Below are 12,787 nucleotides of genomic sequence, written 5' to 3'. Positions count from 1 at the left end.
CCTCTACCACAATTTTTTTTTTTTTTTCACTTTGGTACAACGCAAACTTGTGTTAACGCTCACCGCCTATACCCATTGTAACTCGCCAAGGGTCGGTTCTTCCAAGCGATAAGTGGTTCTTGAGGGAAAGGGAAAGGTTGGCGCCAAGCCCTCGCTGTTGCTTTTTGCTTTCTTCTTTCACTCTACTGACCTCCTCTACCTCTTTCCTTCCCATGAGCCCTTTCTTCGATCACGAAACAACTGTAGTGCTGCAACGGGGCAAAGCACACTAAAGGGTGGACTGGCGCTGGCAAAATAACGACTAAAGCGCCGCCGTGTCTCCCTCCGGCGGATTTCCTCAGAAAAAAAATGTCACAGTTTCGCCCTAAGGGCGAAGCAATGAATGCGATAGCAACACAGCAATGTCATACGAAGTAAGGTGAGCGGCTTTGGTAGCAATATGAATTGCAGTAAACATGAGCTGATTAAGTAAGCAGGTGGCTGCGGCGTAAGTCGACCGACATGAAGAGAGACTCGATGACCACGAGAAGGCGCGTGTGAAACGGTGCCGTCCCGCTGTCTCGCCTGGAAGCGCGTCCTCTACCACAATTTTTTTTTTTTTTTTTTTTCACTTTGGTACAACGCAAACTTGTGTTAACGCTCACCGCCTATACCCATTGTAACTCGCCAAGGGTCGGTTCTTCCAAGCGATAAGTGGTTCTTGAGGGAAAGGGAAAGGTTGGCGCCACCCTTGCCTTTCTGGATATCAAGGGAGCCTATGACAGTGTAATCCAAAAGGATTTGTGGGACATACTGGGCACTCTAGAGGTGGAAGATGGAGTAAGAAATCTTTTAAAAGATATCTATAAAAGTAACAAGGTGCTTATAAAATGGGAAAACAAGGTATCTGGGCCTATAGAGATACAGCAGGGGCTTAGGCAGGGGTGCCCTCTGTCACCTCTGTTGTTCATGCTGTATTTACAAGGATTAGAGAAAAAATTAGAGAGGAGCGGACTTGGCTTCAACCTTTCCTATTTCAAGCAGGGAGAATGGATTAAACAGTCATTACCAGGACTGATGTATGCAGATGACATTGTACTTATGGCTGACAGCAAGGAAGACTTGCAGAGATTAATGGACATCTGTGGTAAAGAGGGAGATAGCTTAGGTTTGAAGTTTAGTAAAGAAAAATCGGCAGTCATGACTTTTAATGATAATCAGGGCAGCGAGCATAGGATACAGGAGGTTACGCTGGAGGTGGTGGATAAGTACAAATATCTTGGAGTGTGGATAAACAATGGGGCTGAGTACCTAACGGAACATGAAAAATATGTGACGGCTAAAGGTAGCAGAAATGCAGCTGTGATGAAAAATAGGGCACTGTGGAATTACAATAGGTACGAAGTGGTGAGAGGGATTTGGAAAGGGGTGATGGTCCCTAGTTTGACTTTCGGCAATGCGGTCCTGTGCATGAGATCAGAAGTTCGAGCAAGGTTGGAAGTTAAGCAGCGAGGGGTAGGTAGACTGGCTCTGGGAGCACACGGAAATACACCAAATCAGGGGGTACAGGGTGACATGGGATGGACGTCATTCGAGGGCAGGGAAGCCAGCAGCAAGATAGAATTTGAGGAGCGATTGAGAGAGATGGCAGAAAAGCGGTGGGCAAGGAGAGTTTTCAGTTATTTGTACATGAGGAATGTTGATACAAAATGGAGGAAGCTGACCAGAAAACTGTCAATCAAATATTTGGACTGCAGGAGGGGTGCAAACCAGGAAACAGCGGTTAAGAAAAAGGTTAAGGAAACAGAGAGGGGTCTGTGGAAAACAGGGATGCAGACGAAATCAGCACTGGGCACATACCGAACTTTCAAGCAAGAAATTGCCAAGGAAAATATCTACGATAATTCTAGGGGAAGCTCTTTGTTGTTTGAAGCCAGGACGGGAGTATTGCGGACTAAGATGTACCGAGTCAAGTACCAAGGTATAGACACGTTGTGCTGTGCGTGTGGAGAAGAAGAGGAAACGGCTGAACACCTCATACTTTTCTGTAAGGGGCTTAACCCTACAGTGCAAGGCAACGGGGCTGACTTTTTCAAAGCATTGGGGTTTAGGGACAGTGAAGGCAAAATAGACTTTAAGCGGGTAGAAATAACCAAACAGAGGTTATCTGATTGGTGGATAAAATTAAGGCAGGGGTGAAATTTCACCCACCACAAAGTACAAATTATGTTAATGGTCATGGCTAGGTGGCGTATGCCACCGCCCGATTTAAAGGGTTCAGCCTCATCCATCCATCCATCCATCCATGTTGAATGGAAGCGCTTCCACTGGGCAGCGCGTGCGAAGGGACACACCTGTAGCGCTGCACTGCCGATCCGGGCAGCATTGCGTGTGTAGCGTGCGTTGGAAAGTGTGGCCCGACTATTACGAACTGAATGAACAAGCGTGGTGTGAGCGCGCACAAACACGAAGAGATCACACTGAATGACAGCAGACAACGACTGTCAAAACGCTGGCAGCAAGCATACGCCGCAGCGGCGAAGGTACGTGCGGTCTATCGCTTCAACGGAAACTGAGCGGCGAATGCACTTAAAGGTCAGAGCCGTGTGGAGATAAGAGACGGTGCGAGCGAGCGACGAGCGCGGTTGTTGGCAGAGAAGTGCCCCCCCCCCCCTTGCTCCCTCCGGCGCTGGCTTCCTGCTTCCTTGCTTGCGCGTGGGAGATTGAGTGCGTTCGCTCTCCGTGATAGCGCGCGTCTCCGCACGCTTCCTCTCGGGCATACGGCGCGCGGCGATTTTATCTATAGGTAACCTCACGGCGACGGCGACGGCGACGACGACGCCGACGGCAGAAATCCGGTTCAAGTGTCCATATAATTGCTATCGCAATGAAAGAGCATATCCATGCGCTCTTACCGACCGAGTTTCACTGGCGGAGCCTTGTAGTGGTTACGGAGTTACGGCGACAAGTGCTTCACTAGTTCCGCACAGACTGTCACACAGAACGCTACAGGAGCCAGCCATTTTCTATGCCGGTAGTGGGTTTGGAAACTTTGCTCGCGCTTGTAGATTGTTCCGGATGTTCTGGGGCCATCGCTAACAAGTTTGGCTTCGACGCTTAGGACGTTTCATCCTGCGGTCACTTCTCAGAGGTGAGTGGTGAATGTTTGTACTATTTCTTAACTAGCGACAAGGCGGAGAACAAATTGGGATCTCTTGCATGCTTTCCGCCGTTCTCCTCGCTGGCTTTGTGCTCGGTCTTTGTTGTGTGGCTTGAAATTTTCTGCGACCGCCGCGGGATAAAGAGAGTTTCGGCGCGCAGCAGCGGGCCGCATGAATACACGCAGCATCTGTCATGAGCATAATTTCTGTGTCATTTAGCTCTTTTATGTGGCAGATTCTGTCGAGAAATCTCGGAACTTGATCTGACGCTCGTGACGGGGGGGGGGACACACTGTGGGGCAAGGTTCTGACTGGTGTAAAAGTTGTTGTAAAAGTCGCGGTGCGCTTTTTTCGTTGTTGTGTGTACGTCGCATAGACTTTCTCGCGCCTGCGGCGCTCGTGCGGATTCAGTCACGCCGGATTATACCTTTCTCGCGCCTTACGGCACTCTAACTTCGAAATCAGCTAGTAGTGCGTAGCTCTAAGCCCGGTTCACTGAGAGGTCTTTGTAAAACACTGCCTTCTACGCAAGCTTTAATGAATGATATCGTTCGCTTTCATGGATGGCCTGCGTAAGCGAGCCAGTACAATTCACGATGACCTTTCAAATGCCTTTTTTTTGCATTCCTTGCTGACCTCGGGAACCTTTCTAGTGTACAGCGGACGAGTACGGAGCGCGCACAGCCACCCTACGGCTTTCTAGTTTGTAGTATCTGTGACAAGCTAGTTGTCGGTGTGGTGGTTTGATGCGTTGTTTGGCGTCTTTGTTTTGTGCGGTGACGTTTGGTATAACTGCTGGTGCAATCTCATCAAAAGTGCCCTCGCACTAATTTATCTGAGAAAAATAATCGAAAGTTAATGATCTTAGCGCGCCATTCCCGAAACATTCAGGTTATATTGAGTGTTCTTATGTAAACATGTTATGGTCCAGTACTGTTAACGTAATAACAAACTTACTGCGATGGTGCCGACAAGACATTTCAATTTTTCCTGCCATGGACTCCGAGATGGACAACGCGATCGTTATCGGACGCCACGATAGTGGGCCTCTTCGATTATCCGTCTCTGACAGTCCCGGACCGTCCAAGAAGCTGCACACGCAACACTCATTGGTTGAAAGCACTGCTTCGGGCAGTCCGTGGCTGTCAGGGACGGATAATCGAAGAGGTCCAGTGGCACAGCATGCGATCTCGCATTAGGGAGAATAGATGCCTCCAAGTGCGTCTACCCACATGTCGAGCTATCCACACACACTATTTATGGGTCGGAGAAATGGGGTGGCTCAGATCACATGTTCTGCTTCTGAAGTTAGCGGTAGCATCACATCAAGAAATTTACATTAAAATATGGGGTACTTCGTCCACATTTCAAATTAAATTTCGAAGTTTTTCATATATTTCGTGCTTTCGTCTCATTCACGCTGTGCTCTATGTAGTATAGAATCGGCGGTGAAAGTAGTTATAAAAAGTTCTTTATGAGCACTTGCAGCATTTTTTTTTCACCTGAAACATTAAGAAAGTAAGCCTGGTTGTATACAGAGAGCATGCAGGTAAATTTCCAATAATTCTGCTCCGTATAATTGCTTACAGGCAATTTGAGAAATACTTCTGCATTTTTGGTTTGCTAATCTCGTCTTACTCGAAGCCATTCTTGAATGGCTGCGAAAAAGAAAAGGCTTAGTGAAATGCTCAGGATTGTAGTCTATTTCCACAAATTAAATGATTTTATGCATGAAAATAAGAGTAAGTTTGTTGCCAAGGGTTTTATAACGAATCAACCTTATTTACATAAATTTATCAGTTTTTTGTTTTTTTGTTTTTATAGAACTAATGCAAGCTGATTTGCAGTGCAGGTTCCCCGCGTGTTTGCACGCCATGGCCTGCTCGACATTGTCAGAAGACATAACAGGTGTCCTAAGAGGACGCTGCACAGATTGTGAATGTGGAGGATTTCGGCGAACAGCTCAAATAATCAGCTATGATAAACTACCACCTGGGTGGTGCATCCTCTGCGGCCACTCTCCAGCTGCGCATGGAGCCTTAACCCCCTTCAGTCAGAGAGCTAATGAGAGTAAGGATGGCTGTCACTTGTCTGCACATATTTAGCAAAGTAGCAAATTTATTTGGCCGTTTCGTTTCCTATGGCTCACTTGGTGGTAAAACTATGCAGTGTAGCCTGGTTTCACCATAATTTAAATAAAAGCATTAAAAAAATATGCACTCTGAACCTAATGCAAAAAAAAAATCAAAAGTGAATTCTGCATGCCTTGTACACTGCATTCAACTTCAACCGCATGAACAACTTGCATAAATTTTAAATATTCCGTTTAATGTGCTTTTATTTAATTTCTACCCAGTTCGATGCCTTCTTGTGCATTGTATTTCTGCATGTGTGCCTTGTTTTTTATTCTTGGTAGCCAAGGTGCCTACCTCATTTAGAACTATATTATGCAAGTGCTCTTTAGGGTGCAGATTAGATTAGGCTGACTGCTTTTAACCTGATCAAACTGGATGTGCTATGCAATATCCAGAATGTATTTTAGTATGCACCAGCAATAAATATCAATACCATAGTAGAATTCCAACTTGTATGCACAGCGCAAAGAGACACCTCGGATGATTTGATGTAGCATCATGTAAAGCATTGCTGAGCTTGTATTAGGTGTATGTGCAATTTAATGAAAATGTGTATCTACACATATATGAAATCTTTTATTAGATTCCACCCGAATGGAGCTGGAAGGACAGCACAACTACAACAAAGGTAATCCAGTTTTTTTTAACACTCTCTTACAAGCTTCTGTCAATAAGCTCACTTTAAAAAGAAATTTTCATTACTGGAAGTAAACATACTTTTGGCTTTAGTGATTTTACACCTAATTGATCAAATGCTTTCTTTCTATTTTTCTTGAATGCGCAGACTGTTGGCTACAGTTTCAAGAGGAAGCTAATATGTTGCCCATGCAAACAAGCCTTCCGGCTTCAACAGACTGTGGTGAAGGCTCCGCAGACGGCCAAGTGAACCGCATGACAACGCAGCACACGAGCAGTGCTCTGCCACCAGAACCAGCTGCTACTCCCATGAGCTCCACAGCTCAGGTAGCTTACCTGTGTAAACACTGCGACTTTTCGTCATATTACTTCAGTCGTTTTGCTAAGCATGTCAAAGAATATCATCCTGGTATTAAGGAATACAGCTGTGCCATTTGTAAGGTAACTTTTGCTGCACTTAGCCGCTACAAGACACACTATGATGAATGCCATGGACCTGCACAGATATCAGAGGAAATTCATGGTCATACTGAATTAAGTGGCCTAGAATCTGGAGAAAGCTATGCAGAGAGCTTAAATATGGATACTTCATTAGAACCGGATGTTCTCGCACTTAGTGATGAGGACAGGATGTCAGATTTGTGCAGGCTGCTTGAGGGCAAACACAGATGTTCAAAAACAGTCGTGGATACTGTTGTGAAAGGTGTATCAAATTTGTTTTATGCGAAAGGCCTGCACTTTGATGTTTTTAATTTAAACAGTGACAAAGCACGAAAACGTTTGTATGAAGCGAATTGCATCTACGTCAAACCCAATGAGATTGTTCTTTCAAATGGTAGTCGGGCATACTATGTACCATTGAAGTCCCTCTTGCAAAATTTATTCCGACATCCTGAAGGAGCAGCTTACCTCCAGCGACGCTTTTCCTTTTCTGAAGATGGTTTTCTCAGAGATATTTGTGATGGCGTCAGGTTTAAGAGTCGTGCTGAGTTTAAGCAGGAGAATGCTTTAGGGGTCATGCTTTACTGTGATGACGTAGAAATTGCTAACCCTTTGGGAATGAAGAGGGGGACATGTGGAAAGCTTACACTGTTTTATGTTACATTTGCAAACTTTCCAGTTTCCAAAAGGTCGCAGCTGAATTCTATCTTCCTTCTTGCTGTTGCAAACTCAAGAGACCTGAAGACATCAGCCACTAAAACTGAACTACTTCAGGATTTTGTCGAAGCCATGAATGAGCTGGCAGGCAGAGGAATTTCGGTCCAAGTGAAGGAAGGAGAGATACGGGCAAAAGGGGGCCTGGTAGCATTTCTGGGTGACAGTCTCGCAAGCAGTGCTATAGCCGGCTTTAAAGAATCTTTTTCACCAAATGTGCGGTATGCATGCCGACGCTGTAAGGCACGCACTTGTGATTTTCCGAATATATTTTTACACTCAGATTGTCCTTTGAGGACAGACAGGGAAATTGAAGCCAAGGTGCAGCAGTTGCTCAGCACAGAAAACAAGGCTGAGCGGAAAGAGGTGTCAGCTTCTTCAGGTATTAAAGGCCCATCTGTGCTTGGTCTAGTTACAGGGTTCTCTTTAACTCGAGACGTGCTCTTTGACCCTATGCATATTCTTCTAGAAGGAATAATACCCAAAGAAATTTCTTTGTTTATGCGTCACCAAATACACACCCTTCGTTCATTTAGTCGAAAACAACTAAATGATTCCTTAAAGGCATTCAAGTTTCACCATTCAATCCGTACCAGTGAGTACCCACGCATGTTCGATGCGTCATTACAGCTTGTGTCATCAGCAAGTGCAACAGCCATTCTTGTAGTGCACCTCCCGCTTATTTTGAACAACATTGTTTCTGTTAATGTCTTGGGGCCGACATACGAATGCTTGATTCTTATTTGTCAAATTATGCATTGGGTACGCTCGAGTCGCTGATTATCAACCACCAAAAATTGTTCCTCAGCTGTTATGGGGAGCAAGCTTTCACGCCAAAGCTACACATGTTGATTCACATGGTGGACCAGATCAAGGAGTATGGACCAGGCCACCATCATTGGACTATGAGATATGAGGGGAAAAATGCACTGCCTAAGTAAGTCCAAAAAGCTCTTCAATTTCAAAAATGTTCCGTTTTCAGTAAGCGAATTTTTCCAGATTAATTTGTCCCATTCAATGTGGCATGGGAACGGAGAAGCAAAAATGAGCTTTCTTGATGGCACAAATGAAGACCAAAGCGGCATACCTTACCCTTTGTCGCCTGCCTTCGTTCAACCAGTTTCTTCACTAGATTCTGTTGGCCAATCAGTGCAATCAGTAATGTGTGACAATGTTGTTATTAAGGTGAATGACATTATGATGACTCAGACTGTATCTGGTGATGCCGGCTTTTTGAAAATCACTGTTATTGTCCAGTTTTTGAAACAGGTATTTTTTGTATGCCATGTTATGGTCACGGAAGCTTTTGACACAAATTTGAACTGTTTTGTTTTGAGGGCGACAAACCATGAGTTAGTTGTGTCTAAAAAGAAATTCTTGCTGTCTTGGCCTCTCTATGTATACAAGCACGACAGTGTTTTTTATTGTTTGCCTCGGTATTATTCTTCCTTGCCGTAACTGTTGACCTGCCATTTTTTAGCCAGGATAACACTTTGTACTTAGCTGTCGTTTGGCTCTTCCATCACCTGCTGTAGCTTGCAAGTACCCATGATTTTGTTAAGTGCATTCATATAAGTTACTAGCATAAAATGTGTTTACGTTTCTAATCATTCTAGAAAATGAAGTAACACATTTTTAGCCTAAATAAAATTTGAAATTTCAGCAGTGGCAAGCTTTTTCTATAGCATTCATTTAATAAGGGATATAGGAATGACTGCTCATGAAAGTATTTCTGTTGTCAAACGTCCCTTTTAACATTTTCTTAGGTGTTTTGTCTAAATGAAATAAAATTTATTACTATGAACTTTTATTTCTTTTAATACTTGGTGTCATTCATTGTGTACATTATTCCATCCATAGGAAGCCACCAAGCAGACTTGTCGGAAGTGGGATAAAAACTTTCTTCCCTCTTTCTCTGCATACTTAAATCCACTGCTCCATGGCCAAGAAATGCTTACTATGGCACGCCGCCGCATGACAGCACAGCTAAGAGATGAGGTCATTGAATTCCTTGAGTGAGTAAAATTTGCATGGTCATATCCTGTGAGGCATATTCATAATTAGGACTCTCCCTGAGCATTACGCAAATTCTCTTTCAGAAAGAACAACTTGATTAAAAGTTCTAACTCTGCTGTCAGAAGGTGGAACTACTGTGCCTTTGCAGAAGCTCTAAGTGACGCCTATCCACGAATGGTATGGGAAACAAAAGGAACTGCAGCAGTTCAGCAGCTTGGATGGGTGAGCTTGGTTAAATCATTCCTTATGGTTGGAATGAAAAAGCTTTGGTGGGCCATTTGATTGAAACATCTGCTTGATCACAAAAGCTTGCATGAAGCATAGGAGAGGATCAATTTAATGTTGCGGCGGCTGTATCTCGTTCACCATAAGTTGGCCATAGTTTTGCTGCTTTTGCTACAGTGAGCACCAAGTATATTAAAAACCCCATTTCCGGCTTGTAACCATAGGAAATATACTTTGTTTTGTGGTATTTGTAGAAATCTGGCAGATTTGTGACTTTTTTAGGTTCGTATTTATTACTTGTCCACTTGCAGAGGGAGTTTATGCATTCAGTCAGCAGCACAAGAAAGACAAGAAAATTGCGAATGAAATCCCTTTTGACGCTGACCTCAAACACTTCTGAACAATCAATTGATATCTCGTGCGATGAAGCACAGCGTGAGTTGAAGGTGAGGGTCGCAGTTTTTAGTCAGCCTTGCAGGCCATTTTTATTTGATGCTACAAAAGGCTTCCCATTTTATATTAACACTCAGCACTGCAGATATGTCACTGTTCCACACGTATATTTGCTTGTCTTGCATGTCATTAATTAATGTGACCTAATGAACAGGCAGTTGTTACATAACCCTTATCTAATATGGCTTATTGGTGCACAGGCGATTTCAGAAAATGTGACAGACCCAGAAAGAATTGATCTCTCCAGAATGAACATGTTGCTGCATGCAACCATTGAAGTACGGAAGAAAAATCCAGTCGAGGAACTCCCTGTATACTTTTTGAATGCAGCTGTGGTAAGCGTATTTACATAAACGAGTAACATTTTGCATGAATGCCTTCACATTTTTTCAATCTGTTTTGCCTGTTGAAGTGGCTATTGAACGAAAATTTTTACGTTGAATTCTTATTAGGCTTTCCAAAAACAGCACGCCGCACGCTTGTCTGCATTTTGTTTGCAATGCAGACAAGTATTTGCAGACAGGTTTGAGAGCAGACATTCTTAGTACATAGTACTTTTGCAAGCACAGTGCATAAAAACTACAAGGAAGGAAACAGCACCAGAACAGACTAAATCCTAATGATTCAGACTATTTTGCAGTAAGCAAGAAAGTAAGAAAATGAATTGAAAGGAACATGTTTTTGTAAAAATATAGATTGTGTTGGAAAAAAAAGGGGCGCCTGAGACATTTCATTACAAAGAATAAAAGCCTCATCATTACAAAAGCACTTTGAAAAGTTCAAATGTGCCCAAAACAAACCAACGTGATTCAAAAAACGTACTGAGTGTTTGTTTAGACTACTTTTAGAAAAAGGCTATGGGCTTAGCGAATGTGGCATTTGAATGATTGCGTATACTGTCTTTTTAGCTTGGCATGGAGGCTGAAGTTAGGTTTGGGGCATCACTGCACGCTATGGAAAGTGAGCTTCATAAAATCCGGGAAAAACTCAACATGGACAGCTTTGTTGATATTGACTGCTATCTGCGTCCTAAAAAAGCAGAATTTGCTTTAATATCTGTGGTGAATACCTAGGAGGAGACATAAGCAACGTTAATTCATTGCATTCAGGTGCCTAATCCTTTCCGTAATTAAAGTTTCTAATCATTAAAACACATTAAAATGACTTTGACACATTAAAAGTACACATTAAAAGGACTTTGACACCGATAAGTTTCATACTGATATTAGCTTAAATATTTTAAAACACCTTAAGGTAAACAGCCCTTTGCAGTACATTAAGTGTTATGGCATATGCAGCCTGCAAGAAATGCAGTACATTTGACCTAAATAACGAATGCATAACAAGTAACCTCCTTAGTCCTACTTTTTTCGCACATTTTTTTGCATGACCGAATATATTTTATTATTTAAAGGGGTAAACATGTAGAAAGGGCACAAAACTGTGCTTGTTTATATTAATGTGAAAATGCTAAAAAACTTGCATGATAATGATGTACATAGAGGTGAACTAAATAAACTTTTCTTTAGGACCCACATGATGCCAGCAAGCTCCTTCCAGGGCCATGTGTTGTCATGGAACCGGGAGCCGAAAGAATCTTATGCAAGCAACAGACAGTTCATCTTGTGCCTGGATGTTCCGTTGAGCATGCATTAATCCTATGCTTGACTATATATTTCGTACTAGATGTCTCCTATCCACATGCATTCGGACAGACCTTAGGGTTGCTACAAAGCATACTGTTAAAGAGTGAAACATTTCAGGAGTGCTTCATGTCCCAAAAGCTGAAAGGTTTGTTGAAGCAGCTGAAAAGCTACCTGACAAAGACAAGGTAGAAGGCTAGCCAGGCTGCAAACTGAATATGTAGCTAGCTGACTGCTTCAGACAAGCTCTCTTAATGTTTTTTATGTTGCTTGGGTGATATGAGCAGCCAGTGCATGCTGCTCATTTGTATTGGCAATTGACAAATCTGTATAAGTAAAAACTCATTGAACTGAATACTATATGCCAATACTTGATTTACTTCTTGTTTATTGTGGTTTTCCTGTTTATTCCAACTGTCTTGATGTTCTTGCTACACAGACTTCTGTATAGTTGTGTACTAATGTTTATTCTTTAAGCTGGCCTTGTATTATATAAATAGTTGTTTGCACATAACCGTGCTGCAGAAAGTGTTCTGTGGAATAAAGTGTTCAAAAGTGTTTTCCATCCTTGTTTACTTATTCAGTACTGTCAGCCAGAATATCAGGCTTCGTTAGTACTGTACCTCTGTAAGTAGCATTTCATAAGGTTGAGTGCATTCAGAAATAGAATTCAGCCTTCAGATCATGCCCACGTAAAGCATTGGCGTCAGCTATCGCGATTGTAGTCTCACAGATTGTGTAGCACTGCAATTTCATTTAATATGACATGCATCTACAATAAATCTTAGGCATGACACCCGAATGCAAATGCTGCAGCCTTTACTGCGGCCATTCTCAAGACTTCACAAATTCTTTCATTCATTATATTGAGCACTCACTGATAGCATGGCTGTTTCCGTGCACATGCACCTAAAAATTTATGTTGCCATTTTTAGGCGCAACGAATAAATGGGTGACTTACTGATTGGTCATCTCATGCCACCAGCTTATGTAGACCACATTTGGCGTCATTCACATGTCTGGTATAACTAAACTGATATGACATTTAAATTAGACAAGTCAGCATTGACTACTATAAATTTGTTGTATAGCTGAACTGTCAACTTCAAGACAATTTTTATTATAATATAAAGGCATTGCTTTATAAAACAGTTGTTGCTTTACTGCAACGCTGCCCAGATATGTTTTCATGAAACAATTACAGGTAAAATTATAGAAAATGTGTGCGAAACGTTCCAAACAGTATGTGGAACAGTGCTATGCATATCACTAATGGAATTACTGGAGCTATGATCCAGCTAATAAACAAGTGGAACGCTGCTGCGCATAGAACCCAATAAAAATAACCAAAACACTGTTCCATATATTTTATCTGGGGCGCAAG

The 12,787-nt window shown here is 42.6% G+C and overlaps 1 protein-coding gene across 1 annotated transcript; it reads left to right on the top strand.

The window, feature by feature from the left end:
• Positions 1–5,849: 5,849 nt before the first annotated feature.
• On the top strand, positions 5,850–12,314 carry LOC125942899 (uncharacterized). Its single transcript, XM_049661149.1, has 6 exons — positions 5,850–5,903; positions 6,060–6,238; positions 8,927–9,081; positions 9,166–9,304; positions 9,961–10,821; positions 11,290–12,314. The coding sequence occupies exons 1-5, from the start codon at positions 5,870–5,872 to the stop codon at positions 10,111–10,113; spliced, it is 660 nt and encodes a 219-aa protein (XP_049517106.1). The 5' UTR covers positions 5,850–5,869; the 3' UTR covers positions 10,114–10,821; positions 11,290–12,314.
• The last annotated feature ends 473 nt before the right edge of the window (positions 12,315–12,787 follow it).

The sequence above is a fragment of the Dermacentor silvarum genome, chromosome 2 (assembly GCF_013339745.2).
Source record: "Dermacentor silvarum isolate Dsil-2018 chromosome 2, BIME_Dsil_1.4, whole genome shotgun sequence".
Lineage (NCBI taxonomy): Eukaryota > Metazoa > Arthropoda > Arachnida > Ixodida > Ixodidae > Dermacentor > Dermacentor silvarum.
This window is presented reverse-complemented; position numbering and strand designations above follow the sequence as displayed.

Excerpts from the sequence above, each read along its gene's own strand:
- LOC125942899 (XM_049661149.1), top strand. The coding sequence starts at position 5,870 with ATGGAGCTGGAAGGACAGCACAACTACAACAAAG. Across the intron at positions 5,904-6,059 it reads ACAGCACAACTACAACAAAG|ACTGTTGGCTACAGTTTCAA; the intron begins GTAATCCAGTTT and ends TTGAATGCGCAG. Across the intron at positions 6,239-8,926 it reads CCATGAGCTCCACAGCTCAG|GAAGCCACCAAGCAGACTTG; the intron begins GTAGCTTACCTG and ends TTCCATCCATAG.